We start from the raw sequence: 25,385 nt of genomic DNA, 5'->3' as shown, positions 1-25,385 counted from the left end.
GCTTCTCTTCAGAACAGTTTTCATACAAAGGAACACAGGCTGTCTGATAAGCAAGTTAATTTTAGCCGGTAAGTGAGAGCGCTCTGTGTTCTCAGGCCCATGGAGAATGCTGAAAAAGAGCCAAAGTTTGGCAAACAGAGTGAGTCTTGTTTTCTTTGTATAAGCAGCTCGTTTATATTTTCCAGGGAAGACCAGTTTTTTTTGTTTTTTTTTTTTTTTCACTGTTTGGGTCATTGAGAAAAGACAACCTAAAAAATTAGTCTGAAATCATAAGACTATCAAGATATAACATTAAATCATAATGATGATACAAATAAATACTACAGGCATTAACCCAATAGAGTCTTTGGTTTATTTCATTAGATTTTTGTTTGTTTTCCTAGTGAAACCCAGTAAGAAAATTAAAGGATTGTAGACCATGAATATTAGTAGGCTAATAAGAATATGAACAGTATGCATGCATTACCTGTGGAAATTCCTTATTAAGTTTATTGGCGTATTTTAGTGAGTTATTGACATGGGTACTAACTAGTACCATTTTGACAACTTCTATAGTATATTTTTTAGATATATAATGTTTAAAAGGAAAAATTCATATTGTGAACACAGAACAATAAACTATTCTAATGCAGAAAGGTAACAGGAGTTCAATTTCCTTTGAAGTTAAACTGGAAAAATAAACTTAGGTCAACAATTATTTACTGAAATATGCTGGATGTAGAGAGAGATAGAAGTAGACATTACCTGACCACTGTCCAAAATTTATCTGAATAAAATTTTTAGAACTTGAAGTACATTTATTTTGAAATAAAAATGGTGTCCAAGTGCAAGTAGTATTTTTACAAGTCTTTTGCCATCTCCATTTTAATGGGCTTTCAGAATCTTATGAGAAATTCACATTAGCATTGCACTTGTAGGTATTGAGAGTAAACTGCCTACAGTCACTTAAGAGTCATAAACTGGGGAGTTGAGAACTAGGACAAGATAAAATTATGAATGTAAGAAAACAAAAATTAGACTTACAAATCCTAGAAGGCTTTTCTTTTTCTCACCCTATTCCTTGGCATAATGAAAGTGAGAGGCAATACTCAGGACCAAGAAAACTGAAGATATGAACTAATAGTTACCAAAAATTGGTAAATATGTCCAACTTCTTTCTAAATAGCTTTCCAAAACATGCTGTGGCTAATGGCTTAGAATGCAAGAGACAGGACTGGAGCAAAAGCTGCAAAAGAGGCTTTCCTACCAGTGAAATCATTCACACACTAAACACAAGCACAGTCACTCCAGCTGGCATGCTGTTATCCATCTTAATTATTGCAATAAATGAACCACTGGCTATCTACAAGAGTATGGAAGACTGGATGTTTACCAATAATCAGAAAGAAAAGTTTCCTGTTAAAAATAAAGCAACAATTAAATTAGAAATTAGGCCATAAAGCTGAAGAAATATTTTTACTGTATAAACAAGTCTTTGGAAATTGTATTTACTTGACCTTGTTATCAATAATTTTGTTAAGTTATACAGCTGAACAATAGTCAGAAATCAGATTAGATTTATAGAAAATATTCTCTCTTCATGGAAATAACTAAACAGGATAAAAAAATAACTAAACTGACTTGGGCCAGTAGAGACTAGATTAACAAGAGTCTCGACACATAAGCAGCGCTGTCCCTCCTCACACAGCTTCTCTCACAGTGTGACCAGGACAAGCCTTACCTGCAGCATATGGACCATGCTAGAAATGCAAATTCCCCACTCCCATGCCAGAAATAGTGAGTCTGGAACTCTAGGGGTTGGGCCAAAATGTCAATTTGAACAAGCTTTGCATTCATTAGAATATATGTCCAAGTTTGAGAACCACCAGACTACCAAAATATAAGATACACACACACACACACACACACACACACACACACATTCTTCACTGATGTCTGGCCAGAACCTAACCCAGTACATTGGCTGAATCCTAGAAGTTACTCAAAAAATATTTCAAGCACTCTCAGTCTCAACAGGTATTTCAAGTCATTATTGGTATTTTGTGGGTACTGGTAAATAAATTTCATTTATAACAATTTTTTTCAGCTGACTTAAAATGTTTCATCTGAATGAATTTTTACTTGCAGTTAGGGTAAAATTTCCCGTGTATGCATGACAGAGGATAGGAAACAGACACAAAGTGAGGCTTGGAGAGTGGAGAAGTTGGAGTCCGGCTGTCAATTTACTCCTGTTCGCTGGATACTGCTGGTGATTATCCAAAACTTCATGTCTCCCACAAGTGAATTTAACTTAACTTTGTCCTTTGTACTGCGTTCTTTGTCAGTCTTTTGATTCTATCTCTGAGGACTAAGCCCAAAACAGTTGTAAACCATGTTTTTGCCTGCCTATCAGACTTAATCAGTCTTCCTTTATTTCCAAGCTCATTTGTTTCATTTTCACCCCATACGTATTTTTTGTTTAAATATTCCAGAAGTACAAAAATCTCCTAGCTACTTACTATACACAGCTTCTTGAGATATTGTACTCCTGAATGTTTTGCAAGCAGACCCAAGTCCTACAGCATTTTATCCACACAGTGACTGTCTCAGAACTACCAGTTAAGCTACTTTTCCTTCCCAGTCTTTCTCTAGGTTTTCTTGAACTTTTCTTCGACTTACATAGAAACCAGCCCACTCTCCCTGCTTCGTTCCTAGTCCTTTGGTCTTACTTGGCACACCTGACTCCAGATGAGCCAATGAGACTCCTTCCCCTGTGAATTTTGAATAAGAACTAGGCAAAAACATGCTGATTACTTTTTTTGAGTGGAATTTTTTTTTAAAAGCAAAATTTAGAAGTGAATAGCTATCATATTCCCTTATGATCAAGGTAGGATAGTATGCAGAAAAATAGAAGATAAACAGATGAAAGACAGATGAATAAAGGGAACAGAGTCTAAAAGGTGAGGAGAGGAAGCTGATGCTGCTCCCGACCTCATTCTAATTCGGTCCCAGGATGACTTTCTACCTTCTATAGCATCCCTTGCTTATGTTTCTCATTAGCAAAATCACAGTGACAAATTATAAAAAAATCACTGTAACATGGTCAATAATATTAAACTCATATTTACCTCAGCAATTATGAAATGACTACTACTTTTTGCATTAATGAAAAGTGCCACTACATAGAGCAGATCTCACAAGGCCATTATGAGGGGTCCAGTAGAAACAGTGGCTGTATCTGTAAGCTGTAGACTATATTAAATGACTTTTTTTTCCCAGAATATAGCAAATAGCTTGATGCAGTTTTCATATGGCTGCAGTTGATATTAAAGTGGGAAAGATATGGCGTTACCTAAAGCCAATATTGTTTTGATAATGGTTCTAGACATAGCTGAGGGAGCTGTAGAAGTGTGGTTCCAAGTGCATACCCTGTAATTCTAAAATATGGAATGGTATTTCTATGTGTACACTGTGGAATTTGCTTAATACCTTGTTTTTGTTGCGTGTTTTAATACTGACAAGCTCCATGGAATGAAAGAGTCTCAGGAAATCTCTGACACCTCAGTAGATGTAAACTATACCAACAAAGCAGAGACCTGTCCATGGGCCTGCTGCAGGGGGAACAGCGGGTGGAGAGAAGTGTGGGCAGTGGATATTCATCCGGAACTGTGGGGTAGTGTTTTCCAGACTGGAGCAGACACAAGTCTTAGGACACGTAAGCTGCCCTTAGCTCCCCACCCCCAGCAACCATTTTCTGTATCACTATCTCAGGTATCAACACACAGGAAATGAGACATGCATCATGGGCAATCACGGAGAAACACAATGGAACGAAACACAGCCCTAATGCTCTGTACTCTAGTGGCTTCCTCTATCAAAGAATTAAAATCTGAATTCCCTCACCTGCGTATGGCTTACCTGTAACCTCTTCGTGTATTTACTTAGAGCACAGTAGCTGGCCACTGGCATGGCACTCTTGAGAAAACACACTGATCTGCTTTGTAAAAACACATGTGCCATTTGCCCTGGCAGCAGTTAGACTTGTTTTGTGATTTGAACAGAGTCATAACGCCTTGGAAGACATGCAGCTCAGCTCATAAACTGACAGCATTTTTTTTTTCACTCGAATCAGCCCCGCTTCAATACTTGATGAGTGAGGTCAGTTAAAACACCTCGGGATTGCAGATTACCTCCCTGCAGGTATTTGTTGTATTTCTAAATTTTAGAAAGTACAAGTTTACACCTTGTCTTCATTTTATCATCTTTCTTTCTGGTATTTTTTTTTGTCCTGTTTCCTAGTTGTTTCTTTATAAACATGTTGACATATACTTTATTGTCTAATATCTTTTAAATTAGCTTTTCCTTACCTGTGAACAAAATGTCAGACACAAAAGAAGTCCTAGAAACAAGGATAATTTGGAATTCTCAATGCCAAAGTAAATTCTGAAAGTATGAAGCCTTTACCCAGGCAGCCTATCATCTGAGAGTCATTTCACGAGTGATGTTTTCAAAAGGTTCCAGAGACAATAGTCATGCAGAGAATGAGGCAGCGTGGAGCCTCTCTGAATTTTGTGAGTTATGCGTACATTTCGAATGAATTTAAAATGAATAAAAATGAACATTGTTGTTACAAGCATTTCTAGATCTCATGGTGTTTAAGTCGGTTACACTGCTGCCATGAATCTCCCACAAAAAGATGAGACTTAATACTTTCCCAAGTCTTATACAGTAACTTAGAATAACAGAAATGTTTTATACTCTAGATTGCTATACTTTGAAATGGTATGTAATTGATGAAAATGGCTTGGCAATACAATTTTTCTATAACTTATGTGGTCAGGTGTATTCATGAAAACCCTTAGTCTTGCTTCATTTAGGAAGGACAAGGTATCTAACTCAATAGAAAATTTTCACAACAATAATAATGTTATTATAGTCTTTTTCCACAATTAATGATTGCCTGTACTTGAATGAGTTTATGATTAGGTCCTGAATAATTTAAATTGAAAGTCATGTTGCTTATGGAAATGAAGAGTAGTTTTATTTTTAGTTGCTATGATCTTCAAGTGCTGTGGGATGGTCTGTATGTCAAATTGCTCTGATTGGTCAATAAATAAAACACTGATTGGCCAGTGGCCAGGCAGGAAGTAGGTGGGACAAGGAGAGAGGAGAATTCTGGGAAGTGGAAGGCTGAGGTGGAGAGACACTGCCAGCTGCAGCCATGACCAGCAGCATGTAAAGACGCCGGTAAGCCACCAGCCACGTGGCAAGGTATAGATGTATGGAAATGGATTAATTTAAGCTATAAGAACAGTTAGCAAGAAGCCTGCCACGGCCATACAGTTTGTAAGCAGTATAAGTCTCTGTGTTTACTTGGTTGGGTCTGAGCGGCTGTGGGACTGGCAGGCGACAAAGATTTGTCCTGACTGTGGGCAAGGCAGGAAAACTCTAGCTACAAGAAGCTGGGACACCGCAGGCGGAAGGGTGAGATTTTAGCTCTGAGCTCTGACCTCTCAGCTTTCTCTTTTACATTGTTTCTGTGTTTCTTATTTAATAAGACTGTTGATTACATCAACAATCTTCTGTATGTTTTTGTTTATAGTACAGAAATATAGTTCCAGAAGATACTGGAAACCAAATAACCCCAAATCTGAACACCATATCTTGTTGTATAATATAGTTCATTGCAAACAGTGTCTCTCAAACACTGGCTTTCAGAATATCTTAAGTTAGGGGACAAGATTAAACAATGTTAAGCAAATATACTTACATCAGGAATCATCAGAACTCAATTTATTTGAGAATTGTAGAGTGAGTGTAAGCACATGCTGTCTACTAATTGACTGGATCAAAGTCTAATAATTAAGATTGCATGAATTGAGGGAAAGTTTCTCCTGGAATAGTGTGATGGAAACTTGTAAAATAATCCACTCCATTAAGCACAATCTGATATTTGCCTCAGAAGTCACTGATACAAAGCTTAAAGCCCCAATTTCTCAGTTTCTTCTCAAGTCTTTTGTATACCATCACATATGGACTTCAGCCATTAATGCATCTATGCTCTGCTCTTCATAGTTTGGTAATATTTTTCAACTAAATTTTTATACACAAATCAATTAACCAACCAATCAAAAGTAATCAAAGCAACCTCATCCTACGTGACTGATATTTGAATACTATGAAAGTGGAAAATCACTTCAATTCTGTCCCTTAAGTTTATTATAAGTCAGAATGTTATCACATGTCTTGGGAAAGGAAGGAAAAAATAACAAAGAAAAATGTGTATGGTTGTTACCAAATCTTTAAAGAATCATATCTACTTGTGTCCTGGTTTCTTATTTCAGAATAAATACATTAGTACTGGAGACAATATTGCTGTCTCTAGTTTTGATGGTAGCTCTTTTACAATAATTTTGATATTAGTAGTTTATTTAATTAATAAAGAATTAAACATAACAATAATTCAGAGATTTTAGAGTTAAAAATGATACTTACTCCCAGGTATCCTTTACAGAGATAACAGTAACTATTTTGAGCATTTGTGGAAGAACAAGTTAACATGCAATGACTTTGATTGTGAATGTATTCCACTCTTTGTTTGCTACCATCCAATATATGCACATAATTCTGCCACTCTGTTTTCTTACTTTTTTATATCTTAGTAAACAAAGACAAACATAATTATAACAACAAAATTTTCTATTTTGTATGGATCCCTTCCTTTTCTATTATGGTTGAGTACATTGAATATCTAACCTCTCTTTAGAAGGTCTATTATGCTAAAACATTCTCCTTAAGATGTTAATAACAATGAAAGTAAAAACAACAATAGCCAGAAATCCCAGGCTTATCCTACTTGCCTTCACTTTGCTAATCACTTTCCAAACATTATCTCACCTCGTTCTTTCAACAACTGTCTCCAGTAATTACTATTATTCTTTGTGCAGATAAAAAATAGGCTTAGAGACAGCATGGGACCTGCCAAATTACATAACTTGTTTTAAATGGTTTTTTTTTCTTTCTTTTCTTTCATGAAATCTTTAATAAAGTCATTTCACTCATAATGAGTAAGTCGTATTTCTTATTGAAAATGTTTTTCTATGCAATACATTCTGGTGACTGTTTCTTCTCCCACAACTCCTCCCAGAAACTCCCCACTGCCCCCTCCCACCCAACTCCACACCTTCTTTATCCCTTTCTTTAGAAATTTTACCATGAAGCCTCTTGAGTTCAAATCCTCAAGAGTCAGATCCACAGGGTGTGGTGAAAACCATTTGGAATCTAATAATAATTAAGTTAGAAGTGAATTCACTCTATAGCTAAAAAGAACAAGTAAGAAATACATAGTTTCTTATTTCAATGTAAGTTTTCTTTAGCAAGTATTTCTGTAGTCACAAACATTTAGGTTCAATGGCTCAAAATCCAAGAAAAAATTTCTAGAATTAGAAATTGTAATCTGCCATTCTTATTGCTTTATGGATAAGGAAAACAAGGCACCTGTCAGTAAATTTATCAAAAAGTTATCCTTCTTTCATATGAATTTTTAAGTTGAAAATAAAGGTCAGAGAATATCTATCTAGCATATCCTAACACATCAAAGTTGCAAATAGTAGAATGGCTAGATCTTTGCAATGTTGTCAGGAATAATGGTGCCTGATCTTTCTTTGAAAACCAACAAAGTCAGGGGATGAGCTTTTGCTTTCAGCAACCACGTGCCTTTCATCTGTTAGCAGCCATTTATTTCCCTTCCTTCTCCAGCTCTCTTTCCTTACAGACATGTACTCTATATGTTTAATCAATCAGTTGTATTGTTTCTCTGCAGGCCAATTCTGATTCTATACAGCTTCATTAAAATTGTAAAGCATTCAATAAAGCATTATACTACAGTCTTAAGAAAAGTTTGTTTAGCTAGACTTAGAGGTACATGTCAGTAAATGCAACTCTAAGGACACTAGGCAAGAAGATGTCCAGACCAGCCTGGGCTACATAACAAGCCCTTGTCTTAAACAGAAAAAAAAAAAAAAAAGGCAAATCATAAAAGAAGCCTTGTTTTAGCAATGGCATAGGGGAAAACTTACACTGCTCCTTGTCTAACCTAATTTCACACTCTGCTTGTATCATATTTTTTATTTCAACGTTTCAATTATTTTATTTATGGTCCACTATCACTGGGGATCTCAATCTGCAAAGCGTTACATGGTTAGCTCCTAATAATGCATAGTTATGAGGACAAATAAAGCACGAATAATACGGAACAGAGATGATGAAGTGATTATTTTTATATGGCAGTAGAGCAAAATCATACAATTACCATGGAAGAGAGCCAACTAGGCTGTAGTCTAACATAACCATTGAACAAGTGAATACTTAGAGAAGCAAAATACACAGTGACTAACCCAACTTACGTAGAGAACTGAAGCCAAGTCTTTTGTTCCCTCTCCAATCATCCATGTCACTGCCCCATCAGTCATTGAGTAGCCAGGGAACAACTATGATCCTGAACCATTGTAATCTCAACAGTGACAAATCAACATTCATATGTTTCCTCCTTAAATCACCGAGTAATGGGATGTCTGCATAAGGTCAGTTTCCTGGTTTTTTTTTTTTCTTGCATTTTATTATTTTTGAAGAAACTTCAGTTAATAATATAGATTTGTGGTTCATGAACATGCACACAAGTTTGGGAGTTCAGCTGGGAGCCTGGCTCCTACATTTTATGACAGGGAACTCTCGAGGACAGAGGGATAAGAAATATTAGATAGACGGATAGAGGGGAGAGAAACAGAAACACAGGATAGCCTCGGGAGGGCCCAGGTCCTTATCCACCGCCCCTTCCTGTCTCTTCTAAAGGGCTATTTATAGGAATACGAAGGGGTAGGGCAAAAGACCTCCCCCTAGCTCAGCCAAGTGTAGATCCTTCCAATCACCTGGTAACCACACACGGTCAAGCAATCCTCTAATGCAGCCCTGCTGGGTAAAGCAAACTCAGATCTCACTAGGAAAACTTTGTGGGCCTCCACATACAAGTTCTGCAGTTAAGTTTCTAGTAGATTAAGTATCCTGAAACATCTAAAAGAGGAAAAGCTAATAGGTTGGGCAATATTTTCAGAAAGGCAAAATAAACAACCAAGAAAAGGTAAATAAAAGATCTGACAGCTCAAGAGTTTGAGTTATGTATGAAGGTTTCATTCTTTTTTATTTTCTTTTCTGTATTGTTTGTGTGCATGTGTGTGGACAGAAAGGATTCTTTATTTTATTTTTATTTCTGCTTAACATTCCTGTAATAGCCTCATTTGGAAACAGTCTGAGTGACTACTACCTACCACTGAGGAAAACATAATTAGTCCCATGTTATTCTCTCTATTCATGGAGAAATCACCAAACTTCTATTTTAGAAAGTGAATTGTGGTAAATAATAATAATAATAATAATAATAATAATAATAATAATAATAATAAATAAGAGGGAAACTAACACTTCATCAGCTTGACCCATCATCAATTAATATGACTTTAAGTACAGACAGATTTAAACCTGGAAAAACAAAGTTGCTTAGGTATTTTTGCTCAGCGTACCTTTGGTTGCTTTAGAGTTATAGGATAGAGTTTGGATTGGAAAGCTTTCTGAACCGGAGACATTTCTGAGCTGGACAAAGAGTAGAAAGATGTAAGTTCTTACCTGTCCTTTCTGTATAACTTTGCCCACAAGTGTGCTTATACATGGGCCTAGCTTGATAATAAAGAAGAGAATTTAAGTTTTATAAAACTGAGTTTTGAAAGAAAAATCCACCATTTGCAGGAAAACAGAGACAGAAGTTTGTTCTGGGATTGCAGGCCTGTGAGGAAGCAAGGTCTAAAGTTTAGCAATAGGAATCATGGGAATTAGAGGAAAGAGGGAAGAATATAGGGTGCAGATGGGAGGGAAAAAGTCTGACAAAAAAATAAGTGGAAGGAGTAATGTCCTAAGCTCCTGAGAATGGATTTAATTAAGTTCTATTTATGAATAAATCCCAGAAAGGGAGCCTGCACCCAGACCCCAACTTCTGCTTAATCTGGTATTGAGGGATACCTAAGCCACTGTGCAGCTAAATCAGAGCAGACAAAGACAACTGTCCTAACCAGTCTGGGTAGCAGCATCCTTGCCCACTGATCCATCCTGCCAGATCTAGGGTTATTTTGCAGTAAAAATCAAATATCATCTTTTTGTGGAGACAAGACTCCACTGCCTATCCCAAACAGGCCTTGTACCTGATCTCCTTCCTCAGTCTTCCCAGTACTGGAACTATAGGCATTACTCAGCATGCTCAACTTTGTGTATTTTCTGAAGGTTTGTTAACTAGTCATCATTACAGTTCACTTGCAAAATGGAACATCCGGTGTTTTTCCAACTTTTTTATTGCACTGTTTTTGAAAAGCATTAATGGTAAATGTGTTTTATGTGCCTAAGTGGCTGATTAATTTGCTCATGAAATCTCTGACTCCAGAAAGTTGCCCTCACAGGCAGCTGCACTTGTATGCAGATACACACACACACACACACACACACACACACACACACACACACAAAGAAAATACAAACTAACACTTGAAAAAATAGGAGTAATGTCAAGCATTCATTGCCAATTTTGAGTATGTGCTACTAACTAGAAACAGAAGTATAGTTAGTTTGACTATCTTCAGAAACCTACAGACATAGATGACCTCATATTAATATACAGACTGTATAAAACAGAAGAAAGTTTTCAAGACTATTTCCCAGTTATGGATGCTTTTATTTTATGTTAGTCCGTATTGATACTTGAAAACAATTAGATAGACAAATGTTCCATTTGTTTTTATACTTCATTTGCATATATTTACACTTCATTTGACTAGGGTAATGATTTTGTTTTTATTTTACCTTATTAATTACTAGTTTGGGACAGGGTCTCACTATGTAGCACTGGCTGTCCTGGAAATCTCTATGTAGACAATGTAGACCAGGTTGGCATCAAACTCTTAGAGATCTGCCTGTCTGGTCTCCAAAGTGCTAGGAGTAAAGTTGTGCATAAGTTTTAAAAGAAGGTTATTTTTTCCCCCTAAATTCTTAAAGGAAATGGAAACTTTCATTTATGGTTATTTTGAATTAATATGAGAATATATTTTCTTATTTAAAATATGCTTCTGTGTGGTAATATTTTATTTGTGTTCTAATAAAGAAAGCTTGTATGGAGACCAGAGGAAAAAGCCAGCCACTATAGTAAACATAGAAGTCAGGTAGTGGTAACTCAAGCCTTTAATCCTAGCATTAGGGAGGCAGAGATTCATCCGGATCTCTGTGGGTTCAAGGCCACACTGGAAACAGAGCCAGGTGTGGTGGCACACGCCTTTAATTCCCAGCACTAGTTAACCATAGACGTCTGGAGGTCTATACAGGCAGACAGGAAGTGGTAGAGCTGGGCAGAAAGAGAAAGTGATGTAGCTGAGGGGAGAGAGGAAGTAAAATGGTTTAGGGCACAGCAGGGATATAGGCATGAGCATAAAGAAAGTAGATCTCTCTTGGCTGAGGATTTCCTAGCAGTAAGAATGTGGCTGGCTTCTTTCTGCTTCTTTGATCTTTCAGCTTTTCAGCTTTCACCCCAATATTTGGCTCCGGGTTTTTTATTATTATTATTATTAATAAGACCGTTTAGCAATTCATCTTACACTTCTAGTACAGTGGGATGGGTCAGCTAGTAAAGGAATGTGCCACCCAGGCTGATGATCAAAAGTCCATATTGAAGATCCACACGGTGGAAAGAAAAAAATAATTTCTGTCTGTTGCTCTCTGGACTCCATGTGTGCCATGATACATGAGTTATCTTCTAAATAAATAAATGGGAATTTATAAAATTATGCCCCCTTTTTTACAAAGAATTGAGATTTTGACTAATTCAATTACACAGTGGCACAGGTACTGAGGAAATATAGATCAGAATACACTGAGTAGAGAAAGATTAGGACATCATAGTCCTTATCTCCAGGAACAGAAAGACTCTTGAGAAAGAGAAACAAGAATAAATAAACAACAGGAAATAATGAAATGAGCCTGGGGAAGATCTGGGAGGAGTCTTTGGAGGAAAGAGCGTCTCACCAGTGTTCCGAAAGATGGAAACACAACTCATTCAGTTAAAGAGGTTCTGTGGGAGGATGGGAGGGGAGAGTGTGGCATAAGACAGAGGCCAGAGATGTGTGTAAGCAACCCAGAGAATGGAAAGGGCATGGCATATTTAAAAATAAAGCTCCAACATGGGTTCCAAGGAAGACTGTGCAAGAAAGTTTTAAGAACCTTAAATGCTAAACTGAAAGCTCAAGTTTACCTTGACTGTACAGAAGAGCAATGGATGTATTGTAAGCAGGCAGCTACACGACTCGATTCACATTGGTATCCCTCTGATGGCAGCGGAGAGGATTTGATCAAAGGGAGGTTAGAATGACACTCGGGGAAAGTCACACCACGTTTGTTTTCCTCGCTTCCTTTTATAGCCACGTCACCGTGCTCCACTTCAATCTGCCAAGTGGAGAGACACCAGAGCTGGCAGGTTCACAATTTTGAAGAATCTGTGTTTTCTCTTCTCTGAACCAATGGACGCATATCAATTATATTTGGAGGGAAAAGTTTAAAGATAAAATATATAAATTATAGTCCCATTTATTAAGAGCCGATGCTCTGGCAGCCACAGAATTGACTGAGGTTTATGTGTAGTAATGACTTTTCATTCCCAACAACTCTATTGTGGCCCTCACTTCAGGAGACACATCCTCAGGGCATAGGCTGTTTCAGAGATGGGAGCAAAGCAATTGTTCCACTCAGATGGGATAGCAAAGCATGGAGACATAAGTTTCACAGCTGAGAAGCCACATTCTGAAATTCTAAACTATAATGGAGGACACAATGAAATGAGCACTTACTTTATAGAAATCTGTTATAAATTAGACTTTCAGTGGTGAAAAAAAATTCTAAATTTTCATGCCAAAACACAAGTAATATCTTTCATTATAATCCAATTACAAAGTAAAGATGGTAGACTCCACAGAGTGAAAATATGGCTGTAGCTGTGTGAATTACGGGGATTTTAGAGAAAATAAGAAGCAAGTAGACTGTAAGTCTTGTAGAAATCTAGGAGAGTAGGAAAACATGTTTTCTATTACTCAGGTAATTATATTCTAATTTATTATTTATCACAGATTATTATAAAGACATGTGATATTTTTGTCAATAGAAATAAATATCATCTTCATGCATTGCTGTACCTTTCCTATCTATTACCTGTGGTAATTTCCTCTGATAATTTGTTGTTCACAACAAAACCTATTAACTAATTGAGTTTTAAAATGCATAGTATTTGTAGAAGCAGTTGTTAAATTCCAGTAATAAAGGAGAATAATGTTCAATTTTCATTATAGCTTTAACACTATTTCTGAAAATGGAATGCAAACCATTCCTAACTATTGAAAGTCCACTGTGTGTCAGGCATGGGGAAATGCCAGACGAACTCATTACCTTCTTGAATATTTACATCAAATATATTTGATAATTATCATCCTCAACTTATGAATGAGAAAACAGACAAGTGCTAGAAAACTACCTGAAAACAACAACAAAAATGAACATACAAACATACAAACAAACAAAAAACGCCTGAGCACAGCTGCAGCTCTTCTTTCAATGACATCCAGTCCTGAAGCCATAAGTCATGGCTGTCACAAGTACAGAATAGGTTTTAACACCAAGTGTGTATCATACAACCTACAACAGGAAGTTACTGTTTAAAGAGTTCTAATGATTTCCCTCTGAACGTTTTGGATTAATTCTATATCATACCTCCAAAACAATCCTGTGAATCTCAACTCCTCTCTCTGTCTCTCTCTGTCTCTGTCTCTGTCTGTGTCTCTCTCCCCTCCCTCCCTCCCTTCCTCCTTCCCTCCCTCCCTCCCTCCCTCTATTTTGTAGTTTTTTAAAATGGGGGACATTTCTTATCATCAAAGGGGTAATAACTGATTCATAGTCTGTTTCATAAACATACTTATTTAATATTTTAGTATAATAACAATCAGACCACAACCCATAGAACCATAGAGGCTATATATATAGCATGGAGGTCCCTAGGATGACTATGGCTTATAATAAATTTCAGTTTTACTCAATTATTGAAAAAAATAGCCAAATGAATGGAAACACATGAACTATGAACCAAAGGCTGAGGGGCCCCCAGCTGGATCAGGCCCTCTGAATAGGTGAGACAGTTGATCGGCTTGATCTGTTTGGGAGGCATCTAGGCAGTGGTACCAGGTCCTGTGCTCATTGCATGAGTTGGCTGTTTGAAACCTGGAGCTTATGCAGGGACACTTGGCTCAGTCTGGGAGGAAGGGACTGGACCTGCCTGGACTGAGTCTACAAGGTTGATCGCAGTCCTCGGGAGAGGACTTGTCCTGGAGGAGGTGGGAATGGGGAGTAGGCTGGGGGTAAGGGGAGGGGGTGGGAGGGGGGAGAATAGGGCAACCCATGGCTGATATGTAGAACTGAATGGTATTGTAAAATTATATATATATATATATATATATATATATATATATATATATATATATATATAAACATTGAGTTCCTCACTAAACAGACATTTCTTAAATAACTTATATTTAAGAACTAGGTTGTCATCCAGAGGCTGAGTCAAACAGGTTATTTATCTAGAAGGATAAATGCAAATATCCATTCTATTTTTCTCCTTAACCTGATACCAAGAATACTATCCTATGAAGAATCTTGCTTAACTCTATAAATATATAAACAGTCAGCCAGGAAGTGGTGGCTTACATCTTTAATCCTAGCACTCAGGAGGCAGAGGCAGGCAGATCTTTGAGTCAGAGGCCAGCCTGGTCTACAGAGTAAGTTCCAGGGAAGCCAGGGCCACACAGAAAGCCATATCTAAAAAACAAACAAACAAAACAAAATCAAATATATATATATATATGTGTGTGTGTGTGTGTGTGTGTGTGTGTGTGTGTGTGTGTGTGTGTGTGTGTTAAAATGTCACCACTATGCCTTCAGAATAAAGTATACAGCCACACATTTGAACTCAGTGAGAGTTCTGGGGGCAAAGGTGCTTACTGTCAATCCTGATGATCTGAGCTTGATTACCAAGACCCAAATAGCAGGAGAGAATGGACCCCAGCAAGTTGTTCTGTGACCTCCATCCTCACACTGTGAGCGCGCGCGCGCGCGCGTGCGCACACACACACACACGTTAACTAAGTTAATAAATGTGACATAAAAGCATAAATAACAGGCAGAAAGAGCTTGAAACTACATCTTAACTCTATTGTGAATATTACTTTCCTTGTTTTAAAAACGTTTTCTTCAGTATATTCTTGGTGGAAACTTTCCAAATAGAGATTGCTATGCTTCTTTCTATATAAAAGTCATCATGAAGTATATTTCACTCCCATATTTCTTAATAGGTCCAAAGATTACAGGGTGAAATGTGTTTACTCTTATTAACCTCTTAAGTGTTTGTAAATAATGCTATTTTTCAGCTTTAACAAAAAATTAAATGATGACCCTGATCCACAGAATTGCTGGAAGAAATGTTCAAAATATGATTTACTTAAAAATATGTGAAGTTTGCTTTAGTAAGATCTCTTGCAGGGGCATTGCAAATGACATTAGTTACATCACCACAGTGTATGTTGTACCTTCAGGGAATGAATACAAATATTCGGCAGTCACTTGTGTAAGGGAAAGCAGTGTCAAATACTTTGAAGGCACACATGTGGCTTCCTCTGAATCTACTTTCGGGCCAGCCAATCTGATTCCACAGTTGTGAGCGGAAGAAAACATTGCTCCCAACTACAGCTTGTGTTCTAAAAGTTAGGTGTTCTAGAAGTTAGGTGTCAAGTTATATGTAAAGAACGGTAATTTAAAAAACCATATGAACCAAGTTTCCCATCATCAATGGCTCCATCTGTGTACAATGAAGTCAGGCAGTAATATATTTGTAACTTCTGCTCTCTATATGTACATTGTTTATGCATGTCCATTACTCATAACTATATTTTACAATATCTTTTGATTATATGAAATCAGTTCTTTATGTTTGCTATATGGCAATAGCACAATTATAGAAGGAGGATGGTTTTTGAAATGTAATTTTAGACTTTCTCTTCAAATGATGAATGTATATGTTATATAACTCAGGAATTTCACTTTCAACATATCTTCCTTCCAATATCATTGTACATATAGAAGGTAGCATCTAAAAGAATGTTCATTGCTCTATATACAATAAAGATACAGGAATAGCTACACTTCCAAGAATGGCAAAATGTTCATCACAGTGTCCCAATTTAAGTAAATGCATAATATTTTTTTGGTTTTAGGTGAGGTGGAACAAATGTTCTGATATGGCAGTTTCTTCATCTCTAAACTGTGTTGATAAGGAAAAGGAAAATTGCAAAAATGTGGATATAATGAGTCCTTACTCCTCCTCAAGGAGAGAAGTGTTTGTGCAATTATCTGTCACTGTATGAGTACTTGAATGAAACAGATTTTTCTGAGCCTCACATTGGCAAGCAAATTAGCAGGTAGCAGGGAAGTATTAAACAACCTCAAGAATCCCCCAGCGTCTGTGACCACTTTTAGAGCTTGTTTAGTTTCGTTAAAAAGGAACAGGTACCACTTGTCTCTGAGTCAGAGCCCCATTCCCCTCACCCCCAGTCTCCTTATCCCTCCTACTCTCTGACCCTATAGATTTACTGGCTTCCTCCTCAGCACATGCCTCAGTTATCACTGCTAAACCGTTTCCAAGTTTATCCTAACCCCAACTAGATCAGGGTGCTGCCATGTAAACTGTTCTTTATTCTTTTGCAGCACCTAGCAATCCCCCTAGCTCTAGTCACACACTTTGTTCAAGTTTCTGCTTCCCAGAGAACACGGTGCTGGAGGGATGGCCTCTTAGCTGTCGAGTAATTAGTCTACTTCCTCATCCCAAAGTACAGCCCTTTGCTCTGCACACTCCGAGGACTCAGCAGTTACTGAATGTTTTATATGTTGAGCAGTCATGTGAGTTTTGAATTTAGATTGGCCAACAATGTGCCCTTTGACTGGTAACAAATTCTTTATGTAGAGGTCCCACAGTATTCTATGCCATTCTTTTGACATGCCAAAGCATGAGTCTTGGTCTCAATCTCTGTTTTTTCTCTCCCACATGAAACTTTCCATCTTCTCATTCAATAGGTTAAGATTTTAAGAGTAAGAAATTAATGGAAGATCCTGGTAAATCTGTGTGTGTATGTGTCTGCCTCTCTGTCTCTCTGTCTGTCTGTCTCTCTCAAACACCCCAACACACACACACACACACACACACACACACACACACACACACACTTTTTTTTTTGCCTCCCCCCCCCCTTTTTTTTACTATGAATCTAAGCCAGCAAACTCACTACAAAAGCAGGCTATAACTCCATCTTTCATGTACTGGACAAGAATCAAGCTCAGATCTCTTGATGATATTTCACTATAACTGACATTTAAATTTTAAAATGTTAGGAATATGGACTTTTTCAGGATGACAAATGTATTTTTTATAGTTAAGTATTAGAAGGTAAATATGTAGATGGAACAGTTAGTAATAATTATGTTCTGCTTGGCAGTTCTCTGTTACTATAATGAAACACTTGAGAAACTCGACTTAAAAAGAGAAAAGGTTTTGAATCTTAGTTCTGAAGTTTCCAGTTGGAATGCAATTGCCACCCTTGTTTTGGGCCCATAGTGACACAGTACTTCATGGCAGGAGGACACCAGGAAAAAACTGCCTATGCCATGAGCCAGGGAGAAGAAAAGGAGGTTGGGGCAGAAAGCTATTCCATTGTTGTGTGTTCAGTAATTATAAACTTCTTTTAATTCAGTTTCCCTCTGTTATTTATAAATTTTACATTACTGGTTGCCACTGTTTAAAATGACCTTGAAATCCACTGAAAGTACTACTGTTTTTACTAAGAGCAGGTATGTAAATAGCCTTTGGGGAATCAATGTACCAAGTTGTCAAGCCAACTTACATCAAGAAAAAAGGAACCACCTCTTTATTTATTCATAGAAACTCATATAAAATAACGGGACAAACTTGCAAAGAAAGTGGTTGCTTAGGGAAGGCAAACTCTTACCCAATCTGGAAAGTATTAACTTTGCCCATCTAAGTGACTGACATGTGACTGGACAAATTTGAAGATTAGATGAAATAACGTAACCATAGGATGTTTTCCTTGTGACTGTCAAGAGTTCGTGACATTTCTACTATTTGAAAAGACTGTAAAAACTTAATTACATCTAAACATGATGTTTTTAGTCTTATAGTCTTACTTTGACCAAGATTTCATAAGGACACAGAAAACAGAGAGGAGAAAGGAGAAACCAGACACAGAAGTTAGATACCCAGTTTCTGAACCATCTATTCCCCACATAGCTTGATTTCATTATTTTTAAATACAATCAACCCTTAGAAGACCAAATACAGGCATGATCATTAAGTAACTCAACTTAGAGTCACATTAAATAATCCTTTGATGAGGACTGCTATGCACTGCATGCAACTCTGATTTTCCCATTGATACAATGGGTAATTGAGAACTGACTAGATAAATAAGAAGAAGCATTAAAAGCTAATTTCATTCCTGGAACACACACTACAATAATGGGCAATGATAATAGGTTACCATAAGACAATGACTAAATATCACAACATTTCTGAACCATTTTTTTCTGAAATATATGCTACTCTAGTCAACAACAAAAAAGTTAAAAAAAAATATGAGATTTGTCGTTTAAATAAATAGCTGAATGAAAATATTTATAACTCTAGTAATATGTAACGTTTTACATATAGTAAGAATACTTGAATAACTGTAGACTACAGCTTTGTCAAATGGCATGATATATATATATATATATATATATATATATATATATATATATATATATTCTTCCAAATTTCACCTTGCTTTCCATAGGGAAAGGAAATACTCAAATAAGAAAGTAAATAAAGGTAGAAATGGACACATTTCCAGTCTTTTTAGTTCTCGTTGGGAAGAAAATGAACTAAAATTTGAAAGTAATAATAAACACACATTAATTTATCACCACTCCTAAGAAAATATTCTTGGTAGTTTTTGTTATTTCAGTGAATGATGTAATTCTTTGTACGTCACAAAAGTCTTATGCCAGCAATGGCATGGACCTGTGTGAAAACAACAAAGAACAAAATTAACACTTTGAAGTGACTGATTCTCTTTGTACACACAAAGACATGAATGCACTTTTATATTTAAAATAGGGAACCTGTGTGGCTCCTCTCCATATTCCCAGATATAAATCAGATGTGTCTACTTGGGTTAAAGAACTCTTTCATGTTTGATGTTAAACAAATGGTGTGTCTGGAATATAAGACATAATGATCACAAAGCATTTAAAACACTGCCTTAAAAATACTGCTATTACACACGAAAAAATGTTTACAAATCAGCACTCAGTTCCGGTAAGATCTGGGTTTAATGGCATAAGAATTGGGGGCATAAAAAAGGGACTAAGATAAAAGAAAAGAAAGAAACATTTTGGCGCCTTTTAATAAAACAATAAAGAGATAACTAAGTGGAATAGATTAAAAATATTTTGTTAATATCTTTGCATTTTAATATAGCACATCTTACAGCTACACATTTTAAAAATGCAATTCTGTGGAATGATTAATCTCACTACAATCAGAACCATGAATTACACAAAAAGAAAATTCTGTTGATGAGAAACAGGGGCAGAACAATAGCTCTCAAGGTCATGCCACAGCATTCTTAGATGCAATAGGTAAGAAACTGAACTCTGGAATGCCAGCCTCAATATAAATAGTACTTAAGAGTACTGAGTGGGCTCTTGTTGACTGCCTACTTAACAAGTCAATGACATACATGCATTCCCATCTGAATTTCTATCACAAAAAAAGTGAGCTTGAATATCCTAAAATGTCAGAAAAGTTGGGAATTAGCAATGCAAAATAGCTTGGATTTCTATAGCTTTTAAAGTGACATGAAAGTTTCCGTGTGTTGTATTCTCTGTATCATATGAGCACTATTAGGTTAGTAGAACAAGTTTTGTTATATGTGCATTTTAGTGCCAGCCAGCTTATACCTAATTCTAGAACTACACACACAGTTAAGAGGAAGGCAGATGGCTACACTACCAGGCTTTTCTAAGGTCTAAAACCTTTCCCACTCCTAGGTGAATGGGAGACTAATAACCCCCCACACCATCCCTACTCCGCCTCATGTTATTTTGATTGTCCTGATTGGTCCTGGAAGAATAAGCACAACACATTCTCATGAATTTATAAAAGGAGAAAAAGAGAGAAAGTTATCAGTAGGGATACACACTGAAATCTTTCTAGCAATAAATTTTGTCCAGAAGGAGAGAATAAGAAACACATTATTGGAAAATGATTCTGTCAGTCCAAATGTTTTTCTACCTCAATACAAAAAAAAAAAAAAAAGTGTCTGAGCTGGAGGAAGTCTCAAGGAATAGATTCATGGTTCCTTTTTCTTTTTTACTTTTCACAGGAGAAAGCTGAAGCCTCAAAAGGTTTCTTGTCATGTTCAAGCGCCCAAATGTAGACCTAGGTTTTGAGCCAAGCCTAGAAAAGCAATTTGCTGCAAGCAGTACTCCATTACATTGTAAATTGCTATTGGATTAAATAAACCAAGCAAACAACAACCTATTGTGGCAGCTTGTATTTGTAAAATTAATAAATTTTAATAATCCCATGTGAGAGATCTGAAAGGACATGACTTCAGTGGCTGCTTCCCCCCTCCCAGAACTAATGAAATAAACTGATAAACGATGGTACCCCACTGAGAACAGCTTTATGCGTCCTAAAGTCTTAGAGTGAACCTTGTATCCTCATGAAAAATGGAAAAAAAAAATCCCAGGGAGGGCTGTGCTCAGATGGCTCAAGTGAAGAAACAGTTAACTGCCATACCACACCTCCTTGCAAACAACCAAGGGAAGCTTTCTTTAAAGCAGTACAAAATGTCACCACAGGCTGACGCTCTTTCTGCAAGAATAATGAGATTTTTGCCACCTAGGATGCTGAGCACACACTTCCTTGCCTTTATCACATTCAGATTTTGTTGGTGGAAGTCTTGCCTCCCTTTTCCTTCAAAACAGATTATACAAGAGGCCTAAAACATATGGGTCACTACTGTGGTCCTCGTCAAGGCAAAAGACCTGCAGGAGCAGCGTCTGTCCTCTGGCACCTGACACATACTGTTAAAACTGCTTCAGAAATGAGGCAGGCAGGAAAATGAGCCCCAAGGATGAAGCTAGGCAGTACCTCACTCTCAAGGCTCCCCCTGCAGAAGACACTGCAAGGGGCGCACTCTCTGTCCTGAACTCACTTGCTGGAGACCCTGTGCCTTTACAACAACCACGATCTTCCCATTGAAAGCACTCTGAGGTCCCTTGGAGAAGTTTGCGTCAGCGCTATCATTCAGGGGAAAAGTGAATTTTTGGGGTTTGTGGCTTGCGATCCCCCCCCCCCCCCCCCCCCCGATCAGCAGGCGCGCTCCTGCGGGAAAGCGCACAGCTGGTGGCTTGGACTGGAGCCTGCGGTGCAGAAAGAATTGCCATCAGGTCTGAAAGAGGAACCTCTCCCCCCCTTGGCAGTTCCGAGTGAAGAAAAACCTGTTTTTCGACGGGGCCAACTGAAAAGAAATTCCAGCGCGACCGCATGAAAGGTTAACTGCTGTGTGCTGCAGTCCGGGGGTGGAAGTGTGACAGCCTCGGAGCCTGGTGTGAGAGGGTTAAAGCCAAGAGCGGACATAGGCATGTGTATTGTCACATTTCACACTGACTCCCAAGCTCCCTTATTGACTCTTCACCAGGGTTCCAAGGTGCCCTTCCCCCATCCTACACTGGGATCCAGAAAAAGTGAGTCTTCATTGTGCAAGACAAGAGAGGAGGGCCGGTGCTCATCTTCTGAGTGTTGTGACTCTGCCCTACCTGCCTTAAATCCGGCGCTACTCAGGTTTGAGGGTCCCCGCCCCAGAGCCTGAGATTGGCCACCCGGTGTCTTTCCCAGCCTCAGAAACAGTAAAGTCATTACCTCACAAATGCAACTTTGATATAGAGATATGGTGAAGACAACCCCCCAACGTCCCCCCCCCACACACACACAGCGGCAGCAGCAGGAGGAGGAGGAGGAGGAGGAGGAGGAGGAGGAGGAGGAGGAGAAGAAGGAGGAGGAGAATCTCAGGCTCCTGTGGCCTCCTTACTTTCTCTTCTTTCCTGAGAAAGATTCCTAGCCTTTGAACCCTCTTCTGTGGCTTCAGCTTGCCAACAATTGAAGGGGTGTACAGGGATAAAAGATGCGAAAAGGAAGTCAGTCCTTTTTTCCCCTCCTTCTTGATTTAAAACTAAAGGGGAGGTGGGGTGGGGGGAGCAGGCAGAAGCCAAAATAACAGGGAATAGTAGTTTAACCCCCAACTAGCCACTAAAGGGTAGAAAATCAAAACTTCAAAAGGTTAGATCCTCGGGCTCCGCAGGGAAAAGTGCCTGCCCCTTGGGCCAGTAGACTGGGAGAGCATATATCGAGAAGGCAGGACTATGGTGTGTCAGCCCGCAGGCCAGCTGGTGGACGCCAGGGCCAGGGATGTCCCCTAGGGTGAGCAAAGGGATTTCCCCCCCAAGATATTCTGGTTGGTGGGAATTTTATCATTTTCCTTCGAAGACTCAGCGTAGAAGTGAGAACTGAGGCGCTATCACCGGGTGGGTGGAAATCAAGAAATCCCTCACACAGGGCTCACAAACCTGGCTGCTAACCCAGTCCACGCTGCGTGACTCGGCTGCCATCAACCCTACAACTCACCACCCACCAGACGATGCAGCTGCTGTTTCAGTGTTCATCTATTTATTTATTTATTTATTTATTTATTTATTTATTTATTTATTTATTTTTCTGAGATGGGCAAAGCCCTCCCTTGCCCCCGGCCTTCCCTCCCAGGTCTTCATATTATGACCAAGAGGAAGTTACTAGGGGATTTATCATGACAAAGTACCGGCAGTTATTTCAGCTCAAAGCCCAGCGAAAGGAAACTGCCCTGGGTTCAGTGACGTGGACTTTGACACCCCGAGACCGGAGGGACCGTGCTGGGGAGAGAGTAGAGCAAATCCTGGGGGCTCCTCAGCCTCAAAGCCAAGCCTCATCCAAAGTTCCTGGAGATTTCCTCAGTGCTCGCTCTCCTCTCTCTCTCTCTCTCTCTCTCTCTGCCCAAACTTGATCTGACCAGTCAAGCCTAAAACGTGTGACACAAGTGACTGTTCCCAGGGACAGGTCCGCGTCCCCGCGCGCCTTTCCAGCTCCCTGACTTTCCCAACCACCACGCGCTGGAACACACAGTCCCAGGCCACCCAGGGAACCGCCCCCGGGCCACCACAAGCGCGACAGTCGGCTGCCCAGAGGCCACCATTGCTTACCTGGTCTGAGGACCGCGGCGGAGATCAAGAGGCAGAAAACCAGACGGCCAGAAGGAGAAACCTTAGGTGCCATATTCCTCCTCCTCCTCGAGGGTCCACCGACAAAGTCCACGCCGCAGGAGGGGGCGTCGTCCCCGGGCCCACGGGGCCCGCTCGCTCCTGGGTCCCGACTCAGGGGGCAACGGCGTTTTTTCCTAGACACACGGTCCCCCGGGGGATCGTGGCGCTGCGCCGTCGGGTCTAGACCACACCACACGCAACTTTCCTCCACGCGCCACCCGCAACTCCTCCCTCCCCCTCCAGGACGCCCTCCCTCGGTGTCTTTGGCTGCTCCTCCCAGGACGGGCGACCGACCCTCTTAATTCCAGGAGACGCTTCAGTAGTCAGTCCAGGTGGACGCGGTTCTTCTTGGCTGCAATCTCCGGTTAGTTTCTCTTCTTGCAAAAAAAAAAAAAAAGGAGATGATAAGAAGAGCAGTGAGAGTTGCAGCGCGCACGGATCACGGGGGACCTCGAAAGGGGTCGGCGGGGCAGCAGCGCCTTGGGCTCGCACCGTGTGGGTCTCCTCAGGTGGCAGCCGCGGCACTGGCTGGAGCGGCGGCAGCTGGAGCAGTGGCGGCGGCCGCGGGCTCGGGCTGCTCTGAGTGGAGGGCTGGAAGGCGTGTGTAAGCGGCCTGTCTCCTCCTCCTCCTCCTCCTCCCGCTCCTCCCTCCCGCCCAGCTTCCTTGGCGGCAGCGCGGAGCAGGTGGTTGGAGCGCGGATCCGCAGCCTAGAGGCGCTGCAGGACCGAGTCCGGGAACTGAGCGGAGCTGGCGGCCCCGGGGTGGGAGCAGAGCCTGACGGCCCCCCGCCTCTACCCGCCTCCCCGCCTGCGCCCGGGTGGGCGGGGCTGCCCTTGACTCCGCCTCCCAAGGACACACCCGCCAATAAGGAGCGGGCTTGAGAAACCCCCCGGGCACAGCGGGCTGAGTTCGCCCCGGACTGGCTCTGGCCACGAGGTTCTCAGCGCCCCCAAGACACACAATCTGTGACCATCTGCTGTCCGCCCCGCCTAGTCACATAGCTGTCTTCTTGCACTCGGAAGCCCAGCTCAGTACTCACTGGCTCACGCCTAGGGATTTTTCTCCTCTCGCGCCTTTGGCTTCTGTGGAGTTATGAGGGCAGCACCGTGGGGGTGAGGAGAGCATCTTTGGTCCTCTTGGACCAGGACTGAGGGAGGCGGAAAAGATGGAAAGAGTCCCTGGCTGGTTCAGGATAATTCTCCTCCAGGGATAAACTCCTTCCTTCCTTCTCTAATTCGCCTATCTTCTCTAGCCCTAGTCCCAGCTCCCGCACACCTCCCGAAAGCAGAACATTTAGTCAAGTATCCAGTACCAAGAAACCAAAAGAGATTTCTGCCCTCCCTCCCCCCACTCCGCATCTCCCTCCCGGTGAGCATTAGGACTCTACACCACACCACATCATACGGATTTTCCTAACGTCCCTTTTTAAAAAGTGTCACTTTTATTTTTAATTAGGCGGCGATTTTAAATTACAAAACAAAATCCAGAGTTACTCAGATTAAAAATCAACTCCTCCTGGTCCGTTCCAGAACGCGAGGCACCCAGCAGATGGGCAGGCTTCTCAGGCAATTTCTAAAGCTCGAACCACCTCCCAGGCTTAGCATCAGGAAGCCGTGTCGCTTTCAGTTCAGGCAGAAAGCATGAAGGAATATTTTCCTCTGAAACACCGGGGTGGAGCTGTTGGGGCCCTAAGTGGCTCTAACTCAGGAATGCGGGATTACAACTCTTATGCCGGTAGCATAATAAAATTCTGGTTCCTGAACCACCTCGCGAGGGTTAAATAGTCTTTCGTGCATCACAGGGTCATCCCCTGTGA

At 40.0% G+C, this 25,385-nt stretch overlaps 1 protein-coding gene across 3 annotated transcripts in view; it reads right to left on the bottom strand.

The window, feature by feature from the left end:
- Alcam (activated leukocyte cell adhesion molecule) overlaps window positions 1-24,199 on the bottom strand; it is a 186,520-nt gene extending 162,321 nt beyond the window's left edge. The window contains exons 1-2 of one of the 3 annotated variants that reach the window (XM_028867485.2): window positions 24,061-24,197; window positions 23,509-23,945 (exon numbers count right to left, since the gene is read on the bottom strand). In XM_028867485.2, coding sequence (XP_028723318.1) covers window positions 23,509-23,581 — 73 coding nt within the window. In that variant the 5' untranslated portion in view covers window positions 23,582-23,945; window positions 24,061-24,197. Of the gene's footprint in view, window positions 1-23,508 lie in introns of all 3 variants that reach the window. The other 2 variants (XM_037209712.1, XM_037209713.1) reach the window with 2 other exon arrangements.
- Window positions 24,200-25,385: the final 1,186 nt, after the last annotated feature.

The sequence above is a fragment of the Peromyscus leucopus genome, chromosome 12 (assembly GCF_004664715.2).
Source record: "Peromyscus leucopus breed LL Stock chromosome 12, UCI_PerLeu_2.1, whole genome shotgun sequence".
In the NCBI taxonomy this organism is placed as follows: domain Eukaryota; kingdom Metazoa; phylum Chordata; class Mammalia; order Rodentia; family Cricetidae; genus Peromyscus; species Peromyscus leucopus.
This window is presented reverse-complemented; position numbering and strand designations above follow the sequence as displayed.